Source organism: Harpia harpyja, chromosome 7 (assembly GCF_026419915.1).
Source record: "Harpia harpyja isolate bHarHar1 chromosome 7, bHarHar1 primary haplotype, whole genome shotgun sequence".
NCBI lineage: Eukaryota > Metazoa > Chordata > Aves > Accipitriformes > Accipitridae > Harpia > Harpia harpyja.
Genome location: NC_068946.1, coordinates 24,652,590 through 24,675,800, shown reverse-complemented (window position 1 = coordinate 24,675,800; position 23,211 = coordinate 24,652,590). Strand labels below are relative to the sequence as shown.

Sequence of the window (23,211 nt, the reverse complement as noted above, 5' to 3'; positions counted from 1 at the left end):
GAAGAATGGGAATTATGAAGCTAACACCTTTGGGATAATTTAAAAATAGCAATTAATGACCAGATGTACGCATTAGTAATAAGCATAGTTCATGATCCTGTACTGTTGTGACCTTCAGCCTACCACTCCCCCTTCTCCGCCCTTTGTTTGTCATTCTCTGTGGTGGTGTATCTAAGTAAAATTCCAAAGTCCTAAGGGTGGAGTCCTGCCAATTATACCCTTCTCTAAGTGCCATACATGTTTCTATGGCATTATATAAACAGATAACCAAGGCTACAATAGCATGCATGTCATGAAGCATTTTTAGTATTTATTTGGTTTTCAGAACTCAAAAGGAGAGCAGAGCAAATCCTGGCCTTGGAAAGCATCGGTGAAGATACACAAGCAGCTAAGGAGACAAACATAAGCACTGTCATTTACTTCTTGGCACCACGTGCTATAATAACCTAAAACATCTTAATTGTAGTTATCATTTAATTTTACTCCTGTGGATCATTCGGTATGTTTGGAATGCTGCTTGCTTTTCATACTGCACAAAGAACGCTTCTCCTCAAAACCAATCTTTTCTACATGTTGTCTTTTTATTTGGCAGATGTATTTGAAATCATGTTATAATGAAGAAAGGGTACAGTCTGGAACTCTGCAGAGATAGTGGAACTCTGTGGGAGAGAGTAAAGATTTTGGACTTTGTCAAAAAATATCCACAGCTCAAAAATGCTAAAAACTTAGATGGAAGGTTAAGCGAGGAGTTGTTACACTTGAAAAGCAGCTCTTGTTCTTAGTAGGTGTATCTTACTGTGCCAGCTGCATGGTGTAACATACTCCAAAGTCTTCAAGAATACTTTCCGTTTTCTCAAACTGTGTATCTCATCTCCATTTGTACTACTTGAACTAATCTTAATGTAAGCATTGCTGTGACAGCATGACTTGGGTACTTACTCACCATGCATATAGCAATTGCCCGTTTCACTGGCAGTGCCGCGGCATAAACAAAATTAATCCAGTAACTCTAATGGTGCACCGCTGAAATTAAATTTGTAACTCTTAAGCTCTTATGCTACGTTACTATTACTGCCTTTATGACAAATCTATTATAAAACGGATGTTTGCAAATTTCTAGGGCAGCTGGTTGGATTGCTTCAGAGAGGAAATCAATTTGACCAACAAATGGCAGCTATTTTAGAACTCTTTCTCATTTCAACTTATTTCTAAAGCATGCTTTAGGCTATTTTATATCCTCAAAAAGGGTCTTTTTGAAACTACAAGTTAAAGTCTTTTAACTTTTTTTTTTTCCTCTGGGCTCCTTAAAGGAAGAGATTCTGAAGACCGAGGTGCCACTTACGTGGATGAAAAAGAGATTGTCAAACAGGCTCTGAGAGAGATGTGTACTTGTATAAAAGCAATAAAAAGTAGGTTCTGCTCCCATTTAAACATGCATGTGCTGTGTGAGAACTGGTATACCAGTTTCTGTTTTCAACTGGACCGAGCCAGTACTACAGTCGCCCGAGACTTTGCAGGCTGCGTCATAACATGAAAAGCCTAACCGCGTGCAGTCGCTGCTGGTAAGTGCACGCGAGTTTTGTTACTGTGGTTGTGGGTTTCTGTGTCAGATCCCCAGCTACACTAGGCCAGAAAAGAAAGGGAACGCTGCTGACCCGGGCGGCCTCCCCGGCACCGGCGCCGCGCCCGGGCAGCGGCCATGCCGCTGACCTCTGCCCCGCCGCACCTCATGCACCTTGCGCTACCCCCGTGCCTCAACCTTTCCCCTTTGTTCTGGTGCTGGAGGCAGCGTACACACCGAAAAGCCTCAGTACAGCGTCTAGATGAAATGCAGCCCTTTGCCTAGGAGATGTGATCGCTGCATCTCGCCCGAACCGGCGGCTCTCCCCACACTGCGCTCCGTCAGGCGGTGAAACAAAATGGCTCTCCTGCAGCTGTCCCGGACGCGGGCCGGCCGTCAGCCGGCGGCACACGGCCCCGCTCCGGTCCCCCGCTGGCGCCCAAACAACCGGCCGGCCCTGTCCAACACCACCCCGGGGCGCTGGGGGGGAGGGGGGCGGGAAGGCGGCCGGTCCGCCTCAGCGGGGCCGGGCAAGGCCGCGTCTCCCAGCACCGCGGGAGAAGGAGGAGGAAGAGCAGGAGCGCGTCCTCGCCGCCTTGGCGGCGCCCCCTCGGCTCGCAGGAAAGAGCGGGGCGAGGAGGCGGCGGGTCGGGCAGGCGGCACCTGCCGCTCCGGCCGCCTCAGCCTCAGCCGTCACCGGCAGGGGCCCCGCGCCGCCACCCCCCACCCCCACCCCGGGTGCCTTCGAGGGGCGAGGGCAGCCGGGCGGGGGCGCTCCCCGGGCGGAGGGCGACCCACCAATCGCCGGGCGGATGGCTGGCCCCGCTGAGTGCGGATTGGCTCTCTGCGGCCGAGGTGGGCGGGCCGGGCGGGCGCAGCCGGGGCAGCCACATCTACCGGGCTGCGCTTTTCAAACGCCGACGGTGCGGGCGCGGCGGTTGGCGGGTGCGCGGGCCGTTGTGGCGACCGTTGGCCCGTGAGGGGTTTCTTGGGAGTCCGGCGGAGAGAGGTGAGGGTGCCTGAGCTGGGGTCGCAGCTCCGGGCTTCAGCTGCCGCGGATGAGAGCGGGCGGGCGGATCCGGTGGGGCGGTAGGTGGGCGGTGGGAGCGTGTATCGCCTCCCCCACCCGGTGTCGAATCTCGCCGGTGCGCGTCTCCCCACCTCGGGGAGCGCTAGCGGCGGCACCCCGGGGCGCGGGGATGCCCGTGAGGCTTGTTGGGGTGTACCGCGGATACCCTGGGCCGGGTCCCGCCCTGACGCCGGCGGCCCGTCCCCACCGGCTTTCGGCACACTCGGGAGCGGGCAGCGCCCGCGGAGCTCTCTTTGCGGTAGCAACCGGGAGCAGGGCAGGGCGGAGGCGAAGGGAGCGCTTCGTGTCCTTCAGACCTCTCCGGAGGGGGGTGGTCGGCCCGGGTGTGCGGCGAGGGGACGAGAGTGCGGGATATGGCTCCGCCGCTGCCCCTCCTGCAGGGGAGCCTGGGGTGACCGCGAGTACTGTTCTCCGCCTCGCAGTCTAACGCTGCCTTAGCGTTGGCTGCGGCGTGGGGCAGGTCACCGCCGAAAGGCTAAACCGCGGCCGAGGTGAGGAGGCGTGCGGGGGCGGCCCTCTCCCGCGGCTGGCGGTGAGCGGAGGGAGACGCGGCCGGCCGCGCAGGTCGCCGCGGGGCTCGCCGCTCCGCTGGCCCCGGCGGGGCGCCGGGTGCCCGCCAGCCGTCGCCGGCGAGGGAGGTGCGGGCCCTGCAGTGTCGCCTAGTGTCCTGGTGCTGCTCGTCAGTGGTCCTTCTGTGCTGAACGTCTTCCTAGCCCGGAGCAGGGACTTGACTTTTTTGGAAGTAGTTAAACGAAGTGACCTTTTTTTACCCAGTTAAAGGTAGTTTAGTGGGAAGTTTTCTCTCTAATGGGAAGCTCGCAGATTTGAGATCCATACTTCTAATGTCTGCTACGTAGGGCTTTTGGTGTAATGTGTAACAATGCAGGTATCCCTTTTAATTTTGGAAATAATGTATTAGAAGTTGTGCCTTTTTTCATAGCTAATTGGATTTGAAATTGGATCTCATTCTCCTGAATAGATTATGCGCCTGTTTGTGAGTTGTTGCCTGCTATGAATATATTTTTTTCTGTATTCTTGATGATACTAAACTAAAAAGAGGAGATGTGATGTCTTACCAGAGAACAAAGTTAATTCAACATAAGACAAACGTTCTCCTTAATAATGACTCTTTAAGAATAATGATAGGGAATGAAAGCTTACATAATAAATTTGATAATAGTAAGCTCTTAGGCAGTTAGGTCAATTGTCTGATATAAATAAATCTTTTTGTGCTGGAGTACTACAGTAACAAGATAACTTTAACTGTTAAACTGTATTTAGTGAATACAGCTCTAAGGAGAGTCATGTAAAATTTCAGCCATCTGAATCAGTCTCTTAAATTATCAGCTGTGATATAATCGGGGAAGAAAGCAATGCATGTTTGTTAGAAACAAGGTGATTGAAAGACTTGTATGTTAGATTGTACTGTGACCCCTTGATAATTTTTTAAGAAGCTCTTTTATGCTTATCAAGTGAAGCTTTGAAGATACTCTTAAACCGTATAGAACTTTTTTTCCTGCGAAAGCGTGAATCACGATTTAAATTCAAATAGTTCCAATAGGAGTATCCATGTTCCAAAAACTGGTAATTTGAACAATGGTTGACGGATCCTGGATTATATTTGAATTGTAACTAGTTCAAGTGCTCCTCCAGAAGTCTCTGATAGTACACTTCTGTCATTTGAAAACTGAAAGTGTATTTGTAAATTTAACTATATCTGAACCATAATTTGCCTTTTGATTATTTTTTTTTCCTTCACTACTAAAGGTAAACCTACTCTTTAACTTAAAATAAACCATCAATTAAGACTTCTGTTAACCTTCAGTAACCTTTTTCTGCCTTGCTTTTGCATTTCACCTGAAGAGACGCTTCAGGCCTATAAATGTAAATGCCAAAACCCAATATTTTTACTGTTTGGCTTTTTTTTTTTTTTTTTAAAAAACAGTAGTAGAAATAATGTGGGCATGTGTACCTTCATAATGTGCTGTTCTACTAGTTTATTAAGGCAATTTAATCAGGTTTACTGCATCATTTGGTTCTAAATGATCTGAACTTGCAAAGAGGATGTTGTCCATTCATGCTGCATTCTGACAATTAGTCAAGCATTAAAATGAAACTTGGATGAGCTATGAGTGAGTTTAATAAGAAATGTGAATCTTCCCACTGGAAAAAAAACGTGGTTAGTTATTCCTGCTGTGTTGCAGACAACAGACAGGAAGGAGTTTTGGTTAAGTCCCCCAGGGATACCAGTTAAAAGTGTAAACTTAAGGGAATTGCTGGAATTTACCCAGAATCCAAAGAAGAGTTAAAGCTTATTTTCAGAAGGCTTAAAAAAAAAAAAAAAAGTACATGTGATTAATAGTTAAGTAGTTATCAGCATTTTTACTGGAACTGAAGCTTATCCCTAATATGTTACGGATGTGCTCCAGGAGGGAAAAGCCCAACTTATCTCAAATGTTAAAATTTTTAAATAAAAAAAACCAAACCCTCTTTCAATTAATTTTCTTAGCATGTCTTGATTAGTATTCCTTTCAGCTTTTATTTTTATGGTGATTAAATATGTTGTTTGCAGGTCACTACTGAACAAACTTAAGGCTATTCTAGTCTGATAGACCTGAACTCTAGTATTTGTATACTTTCCTGTGCTGTAATTCTGGAACTTCCAAAACTCATAATTGGTTTGCTTTAACAGGTGACTGTTAGAAGAGAGAGACCTGTTCCTGACTATGTCGAGGAGAAAGTTGGAGAATAAAAGCCTTTCTGGCTTGTTAGCCACATCTCTGCAGACACAAATCAAGACAGACAATTTCCACAATTTTTATATGCTTGAATCAAAAGAGCTAGGAAGGTAAGATTATTCCTATTTATTTTATTTTAGTAAGAGGAATTTCTGCTGCAGGAGAATTTGTGCAATGATAGACCTTTTCTGGCAAACTTTTATGGTAGTAGATGAGGAATGAAGTATGCCTCACTCCTTTGCCATCCCCTTCTTTGCAGTATCCAACGGGTTCTCTAGGGGCCAGGAGAAGGTACAGTGAGACATAAGTTGCCAGCCTTTTCCATGTCAGAGGGATTTAGCCTGTTTTCATAGTCATGTAGATCTGGGATTATGTTCCTTTTCTTCCATTTCCCCTGTCTAGTCACACATCACATTCCAGGTACATAAACTAAAGAAGAGATGACATAGGGTAATACTGCAAGACAAAGAATGGGGATTTTTGAGTTGGTTGTTCCCGTTGTTTGGTTGAGTTTTTTGAAGTCCAGAAAACAAAGACCTTTTTCTCTCCCCCTCCCACCCTCAAGCAGTTAGCCTAAGTTTCTAACAACCTGCTGTTTCAGGGTAGTTTTGCGGCCTGCTTCCCTTGCTCATGTTTGCAGCAGTAAAATAGGAAATAAAACTTAAAAAAACCCTTGGCACTTATGATACTGTTTCAGATATCTGAATTAATGCTTTTTTGAAATCACTGCGTTAATTCATACCTTGAAAATATTCAGTGAACTGGGTATAAAGCCATGCAAACGTAATGCTATGGTCATGTTTCCAAGCTCCAGTTTTACAGTTGTTGTGCCTTGCTGTGCTACATAGCGATCTTTTGCACCTGCAACTTGTTTTGTCAGCAAAGATGCTCTTCTACATGTGATTTTGTAAGCTCTTTGGCTTTCATTGTTCTCTTGTTTTGTTTTGGTTTGTTTTTTTTCCTAGCATGTGCTTTATCTGGTACACTTTTATGAAAGTGCACCTTGCAGCCCATAACATTCCTCTTTTCTTACCCCTTTGTCAGCTCTAGTTTTGAATTCTAGGCTTGACAGAAGTAATTTATATGCACCGTCCTCTAGAACTCCAGTATTCTTAACATGTTGGATTTTCAAATTGTACATACCTGTGAGATGATGGCTAAAGCAAACAGAAGTATAGATTTTGTGTGGATTCCAAAACACAGTCTTTAATACTTTCCGTACATGCAAAACCAGGCATAACAAAACAAGTGCTAAAATGCAAAGAAACAGAAGCATAGTAGTATGTTTTCCAAACATACAAACATACTTTTGACTTTTCCTGGCCTAACATTGTGTGCATTTTTATTTTTTTTAAACGTAGGAAGTGTAAGTGATGTAAAATCCACCTTTCTTTGTAGCTTCTCTAAAAGATTTAATATGCTTTTCTTTTCACTTGCAGTTTTCTTCTTCCTGTTCAGGTTACTTTTGTTCTTCTCTTCTTAAGCTTCCCAAGTCCCATTTCTTCCTCCCACACCTTTATCTTTTAGTCCTTTGGTATTTAAGACACTGAGTCATGAAGCAGGCAGGTTCTGTTTAGTGGGTTAAGTAGTTTTGTCCCCAGTGTGTGGATGGCTTGGCGTCTTTTGAAGTAGCTGAATTTCTGTGGTTTATAACTTGGGATATGAAAACAACTCGAAATCAGTTTTTATCTTGTAAAACTGGGCTGTAAAATGTGATGGTTAAGCAGTTGCTTTGCAGGCAGCAAGGAGTGGGAACCACTTTGCTTGCTTTGGTGCAGAACTTCAGATGTGACTTTTTTTGCATTTCCAGAGAAATTCCACTGCTCTAAAACAATTTTTGTCTTAATAATTTTGTCTTAATAATTGGCATACTACAAATACAGTATAAACAAGTGGAAATTCTTACATCATCAATCTGGAGATACCACTGACCCTTCAAAGCTGTTACACCTGCAGCAACTAGAAGGAAGATGTGCAAAAACTATCGGGGAAGATCTTGCTGTTCTCATGAAACCGAAACAGTTCCCCTTTTCGATTTCAGAGAAACTTTTGTGGTTGGCAAGGTGATGTGATGTTAAAATGAGAACGTAAACTGTGGGGGGGAGTATCTTAAACTTTGGTATATTACAAAATTTAGCTCAATAACTTAAAATGCTCTGCAGTAATAAGCTGGTTTAACAATTGGGGAAGGACTTGGCCATTTCAGGCTTACAAATAGTTGCTAAAATGAAGAGTGTGCAAGTATCAAACTGTAAATAACTTTTGCCTCTTTAATTTTTCTTTTGAGTTTTGTACTATTACTTTTCTAAATGTAGTGCTTTAAAAAAAGGATGAAGAAATCCTACAACTAATTGATGTTGAAATAAATGATGCAGAGAAGCTGTTTTGTTGATTTCTAAATAAGTGATAGCAGTATGATTAATGGTCAACTTTACATGTTTAATAATTCAGCCAGATTTGTACAAACTGTACTTAACATGGTTATTTGCAAATGGAAACCTGATTTTTCATGGGATGCTTGTACATTTTTTGATGAAATACTGAAGTCTAAATTTTTTCAAAAAGCCTCAGACATTCCTTGTTTTGTTTTGTTGGTTTTTTTGAGATGTTCCTTTTAGGCATAGAGTTTTTTGCACCAGAAGAAAGGCAAAGCCTGCAGGGCAACATAAGTCTTTTCTACAAAAGAAGCTAATTTAGTTCAAAAAGCACAGCTCAGATAGCTCATACTGGGCTTCTTCAATAAGTTTGTTCTTAGTATGCTGTGGTAACAAAAAACATGCATGGAAAGGCGTTGGTTTTTTTCGAAGACGTAAGTGTAGATCTCATTCTTTGAACATGGTTTTATAACTGTTTTTAGAACTTTACACTATTTTAGCCCTTCCAGTTGGTTTGTTTTTTTTTTTTTTTTAAATAATGTTTCTTGTATCATTTGAAAACACTTTGCAAATATGCAACTAGCCATTTCTGGGAATGCAAAACTTGTGATTATAAAACTGTTTTTTCAGGAGTTTATAACTTGGCTTAAAAAACTGCATTTTTTCCCCTAATTTTTTAAAAGGTCAGCTTGGTGTTTTAACTACAGTATGTGGTTTTCTTTTAAAAACATTTCTTTGCCAAAATACATTTTTGTTTCCATACCTAAACAGTTGGCTAGGAAATAAAGCAACACACTTTGTCTAACTGTACTTGAGAAAGAGAATGCTGAGTAGTTGGTGTTTTTCTGTTAAGATGTTTTTAAACATTTTGCAGATACCTGGGGTTTTTTTTTTAGCAGTACTACATGATTTGTGGAGGGAAATTCTCTTTATGAATCTAAAATTTTCTGCACTGAAGACCTTCCCCCCTACCCCAGCATACAAATATGCTTTATTTTCTGTGTTCATTCTCTACATTTCACAGGGTTTTGCTTTGTTTATTACTTTATCCTGTAGGTGCTATAATGTGGTTGAGGTTTTTTTTAATACAAAATTGCCAACCTGAACAAAGCCCTGAGCAGCTTGGTAGCATCTCGTAGCTGGCCCTGTTTTAACCAGGAGGTTTTGCTAGAGACCTCCAGAAGTCCCTTCCAACCCGATTTATTCTATGACTCTGTTATCTTACAGTGAGAATGTCCATGTAACCTGATACTCTGATTTAATGTTTAGCTAGTCTGTATAAAGGGAATTGTATTGGGTCTTGCCAAAGGTTCATCTAGCTTAGTATCCTTTCTCCTACAGTGGCTGAAAGTGAATGTTCAGGGAATAGTGTAAGAACAGGCCAAACGTGGCATTCCCCTGGTAATTTTTTTTTTTAGTTTCCAATTATTTGCCGTGCCTTTTTATTTCTAATGGCAATTTACATACTTCTTATGTCTTAGGTCTTAATGTTTTCCCTTTTATTTTGTAGAGGAAGATGTGCTGTGGTTAGAAAATGTATAGCTAAATCCACAGGCCAAGAGTATGCAGCTAAATTTTTGAAGAAAAGAAGAAGAGGCCAAGACTGCAAAGCAGAGATTCTTCACGAAATTGCTGTGCTTGAATTAATGAAAGCTAATCCTCGCATAGTTAATCTCCATGAAGTCTATGAAACAGCAAATGAAATCATTTTAGTGTTGGAATAGTAAGTATGCCTTCATCAGATGTTCCACATTTGTAGTTACAAATCTGTCTATATGCTAGTTTTTGCATGAGTTGCCTGAACACCCAGAAGAATTACAACAGTACACTGTATGCATTATGCTAATATTTCATTATGATATACTAAATAAGCTCTTAGGGACTTTTTTGGTATGATTTATTCTCATGTAAATACAAGAGTTGAATCAGTTGGTGTTAATTTGAATCTTTGGTTTTGTACATGTGTTTTGTTACGTCCACAGCTAATGAGTTATGTCAAACAATATGGAATAAGACATAAACCAAAATACACTAAAACTTATGGTAGTTCTGTACTCAATTTTAAAAAACAGATTGCAAGATTTTAATATTTTTTTTACAAAAAGCTATCAAAAAATAAAAAGAGATTCTTCTTTCTTCTCACTGCATAATTCAGTTTCATAGACAACTTCACTCAATTTCAAATTGAAATATTTTTTGTGCCTTTATCTCTGGAGGGTAATTTTGGTTAAAACTTGCCTGTTTAATTTGAGCAGGTTATTTCTTCTGCTAGTTGGATTTTTGTAAGAAAAGCTCTGATCAATTTTCAGGTCAGGCTAACCTAATATAAAACCTGAATACAAACTTTAGGGTGTTTGTTTTGGGTTTTTTTCCCCCCCTTAAAGAATCTTTCATGCAAGCTGATCAGAGACGATGTTCTTGAATCCCATAGAAAGTGCATAGTGCTTGGATGCATCTTAAATCATACAAAATAAAAAAAAAATAATAGTAGCCACTGATACCAAGTACACAGATTTCAGAGGAGATGAGCTCATCCATGTTCTGTGAGCTTCAGTCACCGCTTGATCCTTTCTGGTGACTGAAAACTCGCAATTCCTTTGCGGTTTCTGAGCTTCTAAATTTAGTAGTTTTGTTTTAAAACTGTTTGGCTTTTGAAACTGTTTCCTCCAAAATTCCCATATCTTTTTAGATGTCCCTGTGGCTTCTCATTAGCTCTGAAAACGACTCTAATTTGGGAATTCAATTTTAATTTGAATTATCTGTATGTGTGAAGTTTTGTTTGGAATATAAGGAACAAAAATGCAGTTTGTGAAATTAATTCAGAATCTCTAGGATTGAAGTTTCATGTACAAAGTATTTGAAGAGCTGTTAATGGTGGTCTGCATGCACCATGATAAATTCCTTCAAATTTTCCAAAGAATGTAGCTAGATAATCTTTAAAAAAAAAAAAAAAAAAAAAAAAGCTTTTTTCCTGGAACTAGATGATCTGTAACATATTATTTGTTGTTCTGAGAAGGCTAAAATATTAAATAATGTAGAAGTAAAGACAAAGTCCAGATGACAAGTTTTGAACTTCTTATCAAGAACAAGTGCAAGCTCACATAAAAGCCATACTGATTTTCCGGCTTCTGTTTCGGCTCAGCTAACTCTGTCTTGCTTATTAAAGCTCAGTAATGAAACAACTTCCTCATACTACATTGGTGTTAATGGTCTACCTTGTAGTAGTGTTCAGAAGTCTTGCAGTAAGTGTTCCTAGTTCTTTTGGGATAAGCAGAGGGCTGAACGCGCTTTTAAATTGTGTCCTTCTGTAGCAGAATACACAGATAATTCTTTGTTTGTTTGTTTCTCATTATCAGAACTCTGAAGCAGTACTTCAAAAGAATTGCAAGAACTGAGTCTCTTAATCATAAAATAGTTGATAGACATTTCCCATTTAGCTGTATTTTTCTTCCTACACATGGTCCTCACTGTTGTTGGATTGTATTGGTGGGGTTCTTTGGAAGATGTAGTAGTAAGAATCAGTTTGTGTAAGCGCACCTTTTGTAAATAAAGGAGAGAAATGGTTGCTAGTTCTTAATAAGGCCATCTTTGTAGAGGGAATTACTAAAGATGTGAATACTTTTTCAAAAGCCCCACAATGGAGGTTGTTACTCTTCTAATCTGAGGGTCAAAGGTAATTGGAGGAATCCAGTTATTCAGAGAGAAACCTGGCAGCTGTACTAACTCATTTTACAGCTGTACCAGGCAGCTGTACTAATTTTCAAATCTAGCTAGTTTTGCTCCTTGAAGAACTAAGCTCTACAGGGTCAGATCAAGGGTCTGTCTAATCTGTTGCTGTTTCCAGCAATGGCTATAGGGAGATGCTATTTAGGAAGAGCTAAGGAGTGTACGAGCCTGTCCACTTTTTGCTGTCCACTCTCTTTGCACTGTCCCAGCAACCAGAGGTATTGTACCAAGGATACCTCTCCGCCTGTTCCTTTTAGTGTCTGTTTATGGACCTGTAGTCTGTGAATCTGTTTGATACAGTCTACTTCGGTGGTAGTAAATTCCAGATGTTCATTACCTGCTGTGTGAAGAAATACTTTGTTTTACCTGTTTTAAACTAATCAGCTAGTTTCATCAGGTGCCTCCTAGTTCTCATACTGTGGGGTTTGGTGAATAGCAGTTCTTTGTTCATCCGTAAACCAGCTTGAGTGTTTTTGTAAGCCTCATTCATAGACTCCCCCACAATCTTCTATCCAAACTGAATGGTTTCTCTTTGGTTTCTTGTAAAGCAGCTGTCTCTCCTCTTACTTGCCCTTCTCTGTATCTTCACTGATCTTACATGCTTCTTGAAGATACAGAAACCAGAACTACATGCTATGGTTTTATACTGAGCATCATTTTGCTGCATTTTATGCCCAGTAGCCCTCCTGATGATAGCCATGTATGTTGGCTTTTGTTTTGACTGCTCTGCACATCAGTCCATTTATTTCAAAGAGCTGTCAATCAAAATTTCCTGAGCTGTACCTGCCAGTTCAAAGTTTGGCCTTGTGTAGGATTCTATTAGGTTATTTTTCTGAAGATATCTTACATTTATGTATGGTACAGGTCATCTGGTGCTCTTTTACTTGCTTTCTCAGTTGGTGCTGAACTTGCTTGTTAATGTCTTCCTTGAACTGGGGAGCCAAAAACAGGATGCTGTGTTCTAGCTGTGGTCTAGGGTGCTGGGTAGAGTCACTTGCTCAGCCTGCTGGCTGTGCTTCTGTTGTTACAGCCCAAAGTGCTGCTCACCTTCTTTGCTGCATTCAGCTCGCTGTCTGTGAGGACTCCCAAATCCTTTTCAGCAGAGCTGTTCAGCTCTTTACCCATCCAGGTGTCCACCCATCCAGACCATAATGTAGTAACTTGGATACAAGAATACTGTGGAAGACAGTGTTGAAAACCTAGTTTAAGTAAATGACATCCACTGCTCTTCCCCTCATCTACGTTTTGTCATAAAGGCAACTAGGGGAGGTATTACTGGCACCTCACATAGCTCCAGCAGGTTAGTGACTGTGTTTATCCATGTTGTCCATTATCTAACTTTTTTTAGGTGCTGTCATTTTGCTAATGATGAAATTCAGGCTTACTGATCTGTAGTTTTGAGGTAGCTGTTTATCCTTGAGAGAGAGAAAATTCAGGCAGTTAGAGCAGGCTGAATAATGATTTCAAACCCAGCACGAAAGGAAACAGCTGACACTGTGGCAAAGTGTAGAAGTGTAACTAATAAACCACATGCAACATGGTTATTTCCATGCTTCCTTTATGCTGTACTAATAGTAGGGTTTTCTGTAAATAAACAACAGCCTTTTTCTGAGGAAAATATATTTGAGATGCTGTGTGAAAACATGAAGCTTGTCAATCTCATCTTTGTTGTTACTGTGGAAATGGTCGATGTGAAAGCGACAGAGCCGAGTCCTTGTATTTCTGAATATTCTGTGTCTACTAGAGTTCTGAAAGATACTGCTCACTAACTGACTAGGCAACTGTATATTTAATCAGCAGCAGAATGCTAGATTTTCTTCCTGGTACCTCTCTGATTTTTAGTCTTCCATCAGAATGGCAGGACCTAGGGTGGCAAGTATGCAGTTTCCTCCTACTCTAGAAATACTCTTCAGTAGCTCTAGCTGTTCTTACGTTTATACCACAGGCACATCATTTAAAAAACGGTAATTTTAACTCCCAAATTCAGAGAATAGGAATACTGCTGGGCTTTCTTCATTTGAATTATTTATGGAACTGGTCTAATGGAAGAAATCTTAGATTTGACTTGAAGAGAAGGATGATAGAACTCATCTTCCTGAAGGCATCTTCACACTCGCTTACAGGAAAGCATGCTTGAGGGTACCAAAGCATTATGAGGTTGTCAGCCACAAAGTTCTGTTTCACTGTCTCAACTGCTGTTGCCAGCTGTGAGGAAAGAAAAAGCATCATCAGACTTTTTTTTTTCTTTTCTAAGTGCTTATATGATGTGTCTTGGCATAAGTGTGTGTTTAAAAAAAAAAGGGGGGGGGGAAATAGTAATAACAATATTCACAGCCTCTCTGAGAATATGAATAGATATTATGTAAATAGGTACTATGTATAAATTTTTTTCCTCACTTAAGCTTGAAAATTCAAACTTAATACATAAGTGTTCTCGAATGTGTTTCAGTGCTGCTGGAGGAGAAATATTTGACTTGTGTGTCCCAGATCTGGATGACAGAATTGGTGAAAGGGATATTGTAAGACTTATAAGACAAATACTTGAAGGACTTTGCTGCTTGCATGAAAACAATATTGTTCATCTTGATTTAAAGGTGAGGCTGCAGCAGACTTTTTGTTTTAGTATCTTATCTTCAATTTAGTATTATGATAAAGTCATTTGTTAAATACATAACAAAAATGAGGAGAAAAAGGAGATTAGGTATTAGAGATTAAATAATTTTTAAAAATAAAATTTAGCAATAAGCATTGCATAATAGAAGCTGAAATGTCATTTAGTACATTGGGATTTTTTGTGGCTTGTATTTTATTAATTGAGAATTAAATCTTTTCTATTCTAGCCGCAAAATATTTTGCTCAGCAGTGTCAATCCTCTTGGTGATGTAAAAATTGTAGATTTTGGTATGTCTCGGAAGCTTGAGAATTGTAGTGAACTGCGCCAGATCATGGGAACAACAGAGTATCTAGGTATGGAAGAGTTGCTTGCACAATTTCTGACGTGTGGTTTTGAGAAAACAGAAACAGTTCATGTAATGCACATCAACTTATCAGTCATTACTGGAGAAAGAACGTCTGGACAAGGCAACGTGTTTTGAGCTGCTCTTTTTTTAGCGTAGTCAACAAATATTTGCACCCAAAAAAATCCCAAATTATACCAACAGGTGCACCTTTAATTTCATGCTATAATATTTGCTGTGATGCAGCTTGTTAAATCAACAAGAAATTTTGGCTGTTGTATTTCTACTCTAATCACAAGAATTTAACATTAGCATGCAAAAAGAAATGTTCTTTGAATTAGGAATGCCTTTTAGTATGATAATTTAATGAGATTAAAATATTCCTTGGAAAGGGAAAGATTGCCATTAACACTTGGCCCTCTCTGAGGAGCAGGATTCCTTAATGATTTGCCTACACTAAATTTTAAGAGCGCTTCATTCTGTAGTAAATAATTTGCTATCTAGCATATGCTAACAGCCACTGATCCTAAAATTGGCTTGGTCATCTGGCTTTGCAGTGCTAACATGCTGAAGACTTTATGCATTCCCCTTAAAAAGCTATATACTTGAAAACCTCTTAGAAGAATCTTTCATGTTTGTGCATCTGATTAGAAAATATCTTGGGACTTGGATAGAATAGACTTTAGGCCATATAGTGCCATTTTAGCGTGAACCAATTAAGCATCGGTGTGTCTAATCAAATGGAAATAATTTTTTTCCACCCTTGTGCCTTGAAAATAATAAACTTGGTTATTGAAACTGCATGTTTAGTCTCATAATAATGATTGGCAAAAAAATCTGCCAGAAATGTTGCGTATGATGCAAGGCCACTTGAATAATGTATCTATTAAAGTGTTTTTCTTCTCCCCATCTCTTTCTCTAGCTCCAGAAATCTTAAACTACGATCCTATTACCACAGCTACAGATATGTGGTAGGTTGTATAGATTAATTCATTTTATTGAGGTAGTCATGACCACTTAACAATCTAGGGGCCAGATCCAGACTCTGATGCAGTTTTATCTGGCTTCCAAGAATACCCTTCTGTTGGTAGGCTGACCAAAAGAGGGAGAGTTGGGAGGGGAAGGACCCCTCAGGATATAACTTGGGGCTTACAGGAATTACTGTATATGGGTCTATTGCACACCTAGAAGGGAATGCAGGTGGCTTCTGAGCATGCAGAGTATAGGTATTTGTTCTAAGGGAATGATAACAATGATTGGATAGCAATCTTTAGGTATTAGTTACTGTTGGATGACATGCTTCAGTTATTAACTACTCTTGGACACTCCTCCCTCTCCACTTTCATATCCTTAAATAATTTTATTATACAAATGATAAGAAGTATTCTAACTTTGTACTTCTTATCTTTAGAGTATTATCTACAGAATGAGCCATTAAAAATGAGACAGGTATCTTAAAACTGATCCACAACTTTATTAAGTATACCTTTGTAGCCTGTTAATTTCATGAGCTATGTTAGTGTAAAGGCTAGCTTTGAGATGTTTCCTTAAAAACATAAAATACTTCTATGCTTTTCTTGAGCATCTAAATAATTAAAATTCAGTTTTAAAAGTTGCTGTGATCTAATTACTCCTTTGAAATTCTCAACTCATAATAGTAATTAAATCTGTTCGTGAATGGTTTTTAACCACTTATTATTTGCCTGCTTTTGTGGGAAGACATAAAACCAAACTATTGGTGCTCTACTCAGAATGACAAACAGAGCAGCTGCATGTTTCCCCACTGTAATGAGTACTAAAGTTTGATATATCAGATCACAAAACCATTTTTATTATGCATCAAGAAACCATCTAAGATTTATAATAAATCACATGGTGTGTGGTACTCATGTTCTTAGGGAAAAACATCTCAGCAAGAGGATATTGTAACACAACTCAGATGTCAATTGTACAGGAAGGTTAACTAGATTTCAGTCTTTGAAACTTCATCCAGAATTGTAGTGAAAGATGGGTTTTTATTTACATGCATATTAGAAAGTCTATCTTTTTGCAGTTATATCGTCCAGAATTGCCATGTATCCAAGAATGTAAAAGTGATATATTTGCTTTTCCTAACGATCTCAATGGGAAGAAAAGGGTATATTGAAAGTAAGCAATTTTTAAAAATCTCTTCTTTGAGATATATGCATAGCTTTCCTTGTGTGTGCCTGTGCATACATGCTTGAATCACATAAAACTGAGATGTCACATGATGTTTCTAATTCTCTGAGTGTGGCAGACATCAGGAAGTGTGATCTGCAGCACAATAAATATGGGGGGTGTATTGTTTAGGTGTGCTAGTAGGATTATACGTTGTGTTCTTATCTCAGGAACATAGGTGTAATTTCATACATGCTGCTGACGCAAGAATCTCCATTTGTGGGAGCTGATAATCAAGAAACTTACCTTAATATATCTCAAGTTAATGTGGATTACTCAGAAGAAACGTTTTCGTCGGTTTCACAGCCTGCCAAAGACTTCATTCAAAAACTTCTCACAAAAAATCCGGAGTAAGTAACAAACCCCTTCAGGCAAGAATCTTATACTTTATGTTTGTGGAGCACCTAGAAAAACTAAATGTTAATTTGGGAGCTTAATACCACTGATATGATCAGTCAGACATTTCACAATGCATTGCTATTATCAGCTGGATATTTAAAAGTGTAGGTTTATGCTTTTCCATCACGTATGAAAAGGATCTTTGGTTCACTGGCTATTACTGTAGTCAGGCTTGTGCTCTGAGTTTTGTACTTTGTAATTTGAACTTCTTTATGTTTTCATTCAGACGACAGATTATTAACAAATCTGATGAAATATATTGTAGAAAGGTCACATTCTTGTCTATAACTTAACCTTTTATTGCACGGTTTGGAGAGACAAAATGCAATCTTTTTGATGCAGTGCTTTCTTGTTTCCTGACTTATCTTTAATGTATCTTTCTACTTTAAAACATTTTTATATAAAGACTTGGCAGTCTTCTGACTGAGCATATATTCTTCAGAAATATATAGTGGTTTGCCATGTTCAGTCTTTAAAAAAAAAATGTTCTCAATCAAAAGTACAAACTACTTGTTTGTAAGGCACACTTCCATAACTTTGCATTCTTTGGGAGTTCAGACTAATCAAGGCCTTTCAAAGTAGCTGAACTTTGAGAAGATAGTCTTTGAAAGTTACAGACATTAACTGTGCCTGCACTTCCTGTATAGTGTTAAATCTGGATATTTTTTAACTGTTGCACCAGCAAATGCAGTAAAAAAAAAAGAACAACAAAAAACAAAACCCCAAACCCACCACCCTGAAAGGTATATATGGGTAAATAATATTTAATAAAGTCAGTTTGTCATGTTCTAGTAGGCATGATCAGGTATTATCAGTTATAGTGCTAGGTATTGTCATTTGTGGTGAGACAGTAGTCCCTGCAGTAAGCAAGAGTGACCCTCTTGTTTGGTTGAGAGAGTTTTTTTTGATCAGAGGGGACGATGGGAGATGATATCCGTGAAGTGCCTACTTGGATGAAATAAGGACTCCATATAAACTTGTGTCTGAACAGTCTTTTCTATTTTAGCATCTCACACAGAGGGTTTGTCAATCTCTGGAATAATTCACAAAAACCATAGTATCATGAGGAAAGCAATTATCAAGAGCCTGCTTTGATTAATGTTAGAGTGGAGCTGCAGGATGTTTCACATTCTGTCACAGTTACTACTCTACTTGCTTTCTTGCTTCTGGGCATCTCAAAGTCTTTGTTATATCCTCAATAACTTTTTTTTCCCCATTCTAATTCTTGGTGACTATACCTTTTTGAATCTTAAGAAGAAAAATCTGTCCTCAGATAGTCAACTGTGTAAAGTTACCATTCTCTAACCAAAAAATAATCACATGTTCTGGTAGAATTAAGGACAAGTAGTGGGCTCTATTGCATTTCCAGCAAGTTCTGTGGAATTTAACAATGCAGAACATGATGAAAACTAGTAGCATTTGTGGTGGTGCATTTCCCCCCGCGACGCTACTATACTAGGTTATCCAAAGGAACAATTTTGTAAGTCTGTGGTTTGTTTGGTAGTAACTACATTTTAGAAGGTTTTACACCAGATGAATTGGAAGAGTAAAACACTGCAAAATGTCAGATAGAGTTGATGACATCATGTTATTTGGCTCTCCTTGAAAACCTAATGACTGAATATTCATTAGCCTCCCTATTTACAATGGTATGTATAAAACATAGGACTTCAAAAGCATAAGCACGTACACACACACACACACACACACACAATGTTGAAAACATTCCAAGGGACTATGAATACTGGCTGAGAAATACCTGTTCCTTGTTCTGATGAAAAGCTTAGCAGTTCTGACATTCAGCAGTAGGGGAAGCTCAACTAAAATGTAGTTGCTAAATACTTCACCTTAACTGTGGTAGGGTCAGGTTTGTTTTGTAGCAGCCATGGTAGTGGTGGAAAAACAGTGATACTAACTCTTTAGCATCAATTCTGCTTAAGATTTCTTGTTTTACGTTTTTAGTATTTCTGAAATTAACTTAAGTAACTTTACCCTTTTCTCTTTCAAAGGGAAAGACCCACAGCAGAGGCCTGTCTTTCTCATTTGTGGTTGCAGCAAGGGGAGTTCATACTCCTGTGTAGCCCTGAAGAAACCTGTTGCTCTTCTCTGATGCCAGGACACACAACAAAATGCACAGAAGAGCGGAATGTAAAATCCAATTGTAACAGTACCTGTAGCAATAAGGAAGACAAAGAAAACATTCCAGAGGACAGCAGTACAGTCTCCAAACGTTTCCGTTTTGATGATTCATTGCAGTATCCCCAAGACTTCATGACAGACTTCGTATGTTAATGTGTAATATAGACTTTTATAAAATGAGTTTAGCATAATCTATTCCAGTAGTGAATATAAGATTATGGCTTGCCAATTCAAGCAGCATTGGCATACTGGAAATGCACTTTGATTCTTTTATGCTGGTGCTTCCTTTTCTATCCATTGCTGGCAATGGATTTAACTCCTGAGAAATTGGGGTGGTTGCACCAATAAAATGAATTATTTTTTTTAAGAAGATGTAATTAAATATTTTTGCACTTTTCAAGTTTTAGTCTAAAAATTATGCCAGAGTGAACAAACTAAAACCCGAAAATGAGTTTGTTTAAACTCAGGCTTTGCCAAACAGTGGTTGAATACATGCACACTTTTATGACTAGCCTTAATAAGAAATTGGTCTAAGCAGGGAAACTGAATCTAGCTGACTTACTGAGCTTACTTGTGACCATTCTCATAGCTTTAAATGGAAGCTGAAGTTGGTATGTTTTGGGAATATGATACATCTGTTGGGGCCATTTGGAAAACTGCTTTCTCTGTAGGATCGTTAGTAGTTAAGGAAATGTTTCTGCCTTACAGATCTGGTCCACTTAGGAATTACAATGCATACTCTGGTTTTCCTGTGTTGGAAATCATCTCTGCGATGCTTGAATAGAAAACTGGTAGATTGTGAGTCCTTGTGCTAGTGGTCCTTTGCTTCTTATCAGTAAGTTACATTTGAAGAGGATGAGGGTCCCATGCTGATGTGAATATTTGATAAACTTGTTAGTTTGTTTTCATAAAACCTCTGAAATAGTATCGTCTACCTGTATGGACCTATTCCTCATCTTAAAAAAACCCAACCAAACAAAAACCCAGAAAAACAAAGCAAAAACAAACCAACAAACCCCCCCCCCCCCCCCCCCAAAACAGAAAGCCTCTTTAGAGTTAAAAGTAGTAACTGAAAAAAATGGAAATAACCATTTTTTGCCAGTGAAGCTGCAATTAAAAGCTTTTCATTGTGCCCCTCTAATGTAGAAGTGCAGTGCGTCTTTCTGTCAATTATTGTTATCCATAGTAATTTTGCTTCATGCCCGCTCTGAGAAATGGACTGCAGTGTGTTAGTATTTAAAGACAAGCTACTTAATAGTTGTTTCAAGCCTTTAAATTTGGTTTTAGTGGGTTTGTTATTTTTTTGAAGTTATATCCCTTGCACTTCCTGTTTCTAGGCTCTGAGGAAATAATGTTTATGTCAAGTTTTGACCTAGAGCAAATACCAATCATGCCTTAACAGCCTGAAACTAATACTGACAAGATAAAATCCTAATCGTAACACTGAGGCTGGAAGTCTTTTTGTGTAGGGAATGTATTAAAACTCTTATAAATATTTTGAAAGTGAATGGCACTTTAAAATACTTTTGGGATTTTCCACTCTTCAGAGCTTAGACTTAATTGTCTTTGATTTGGATTTGTTTTGTTTTGTATAATAAAATACCACAATCTGATAATCTTTTTCAAGTGTGCCTGTGGACTTGTCAATAGTTAGGGAGATTGAGGTTTTGGAACAACATAAGATTGAGAGGTGAACATAATGAGTGGTGAAAGGTTGTATTTTATCTATCTTCACACAAAGAAGAAACAGGTTTTTTTACAAATGGATTTCAATATAATGTATCACCAAAATGGATGGGGGAATTCAGGACTGTTGTCTTTATTTTGGGTGACTCTGATGTTGACAAGTGAAAAGTCAACTGAGGTGTAAGGCATGTAAGATTATCTTTCAGCTTATGTTTGTCAGAAGAAGTCAAAGTTTTCCAAGACTTAATCTCATTGAAATGAAGTAATGGATATATTCAGCATGTATGAAGCTCAGATGCCTAGGTATAAATGAACCACACTGAGTCTCCTCTATGTATTAATTCTCATGTAACTTTTTTCAGTGATACTGATAATACATATAATTACAAAATTACTCTGCTGGAGGCAGTTGTTGGGTTGTGTTCAGGTACCTTATACCTTTACTTTTCAAAGTCCTTGGCTTTTCCCAGTTGGAGTCTTATCTAACCTTTTGGTTTTTTTCCACCAGCATGGAGGTCAATTTGAACTGGGTAAATTGAAAATAGAAACTATTTTATACATACTTAGAAGTTAAAGTTCACTTAAGATAAAGAAGAAAATGTCAAAAAGCTGTAACAGATAAAGGTAGAAAAGAATGTTTATAAAATCATTACATTTTAAAATTCTGCAAAAATATTACTGAACTGAAATTACAACTGGGAAGCTTGTGAAAGTCTTTGTATATTAGTATTCTATTTTTAACATCTGGAAAATAAAGGTGAAAGCATATGCCAGCACTTTATGACAAAGTTGTTATTCCTTAAGGTTTTTATCATGGTATCTGATGTTTACATTTCTTACTACTTTTGGAGCTAACTTATCTTTAAATTTAAATGAATGAAAATTTGTCTTATCCAAGGAAGTTAAGTTTTGAAGACTTTATTTGTACTTTATATAAACTTAAAATATACCTTGAATCAGATTTTATTTGGATCAGTGTGTTTGATTTATTTAAAAATACTATTGTGCATGCATAACTTCAGTTGAATGGAAATACATACATTGTAGACAATTGTTAGCCCGTCTTGCTTCCTGCCATGTTACTGGGAATTACCAAGTGTAAATGAGTGATGAGTAACATTTTAAGATGACTGAAGTCATATTTCTATGCAGTTCATGACCTTTTTATATTAAAAAAAATAAAACTTTGCCTTTTTTCAAAACTACTGTGTTTTCATTTTTTCACAGAAACAGAGAATGGTTGAGATTGGAAGGGACCTCTGGAAGTCATGTTGTGCAATGCCCCTGCTCAAGCAGGGCCACCTAGACCTTGTTGGCCAGGACCATGTCCAGATGGCTTTTGAGTATCTCCAAGGAAGGAGACTCCACCTCTCTGGGCAACCTGTTCCAGTGCTCAGTCACACTCAGTGTGAAAAACGTATTTCCTTATTGTGCTGGTTTTGGCTGGGATAGAGTTAATATTCTTCATAGTAGCTAGTATGGGGCTGTGTTTTGGATTTGTGCTGAAAACAGTGTTGGTACCACAGGGATGTTTTAGTTACTGCTGAGCAGTGCTCACACAGAGCCAAGGCCTTTTCTGCTTCTCACCCCACCCCACCAGTGAGGAGGCTGGGGGTGCACAAGAAACTGGGAGGAGGGACAGCTGACCCCATGTGGCAGGGAGGGATGTTTGGAGTGATGGTGTTCGTCTTCCCAAGTAACTGTTATGCGTGATGGAGGCCTGCTTTCCTGGAGATCCTGAACGCCTGCCTGCCCATGGGAAGTGGTGAAGGAATTCCTTGTTTTGCTTTGCTTGCATGTGTGACTTTTGCTTTACCTATTAAACTGTCTTTATCTCAACCCATGAATTTTCTCACTTTTACTCTTCCAATTCTCTCCCCTCTCCTGCTGTGGGGGGAGTGAGCGAGCGGCTGTGTGGGGCTTAGTTGCCAGCTGGGGTTAAACCACAACACTTATGTCCAGATGGAACCTCCTGTGTTTCAGTTTGTGCCCATTCCCTCTTGACCTGTCACTGGGCACCACTGGCAAGAGCCTGGCTCCATCTTCTTCGCACCTTCCCTTCAGATATTTATGTATGTTGGTAAGATCCCCCTGAGCCTTCTTCTCTAAGCTAAACAATCCCAGCTATCTCAGCCTTTCCTCATAGGAGAGATGCTCCAATCCCTTAATCATCTTTGTGGCCTTTTGTTGGACTCTCAGGTATGTCTATGTCTCTCATGTGCTGAGAAGCCCAGAACTGGACACAGTACTCCTGTGCTTAGTAGAAGGGAAGGATCACCTCCACCAGCCTGATGGTGATACTTTGCCTAATGCAGCCCATGATACCAATAGCCTTCTTTGT

The 23,211-nt window shown here is 39.4% G+C and overlaps 1 protein-coding gene across 1 annotated transcript; it reads left to right on the top strand.

The window, feature by feature from the left end:
• Nucleotides 1-2,422: 2,422 nt before the first annotated feature.
• Nucleotides 2,423-22,081, top strand: STK17B (serine/threonine kinase 17b). The gene is made up of 8 exons (XM_052792686.1): nucleotides 2,423-2,570; nucleotides 5,344-5,499; nucleotides 9,275-9,487; nucleotides 13,940-14,084; nucleotides 14,331-14,457; nucleotides 15,370-15,418; nucleotides 16,817-16,996; nucleotides 19,055-22,081. Exons 2-8 carry the CDS (start codon nucleotides 5,378-5,380, stop codon nucleotides 19,335-19,337), a joined length of 1,119 nt encoding a protein of 372 aa, XP_052648646.1. The 5' UTR covers nucleotides 2,423-2,570; nucleotides 5,344-5,377; the 3' UTR covers nucleotides 19,338-22,081.
• Nucleotides 22,082-23,211: the final 1,130 nt, after the last annotated feature.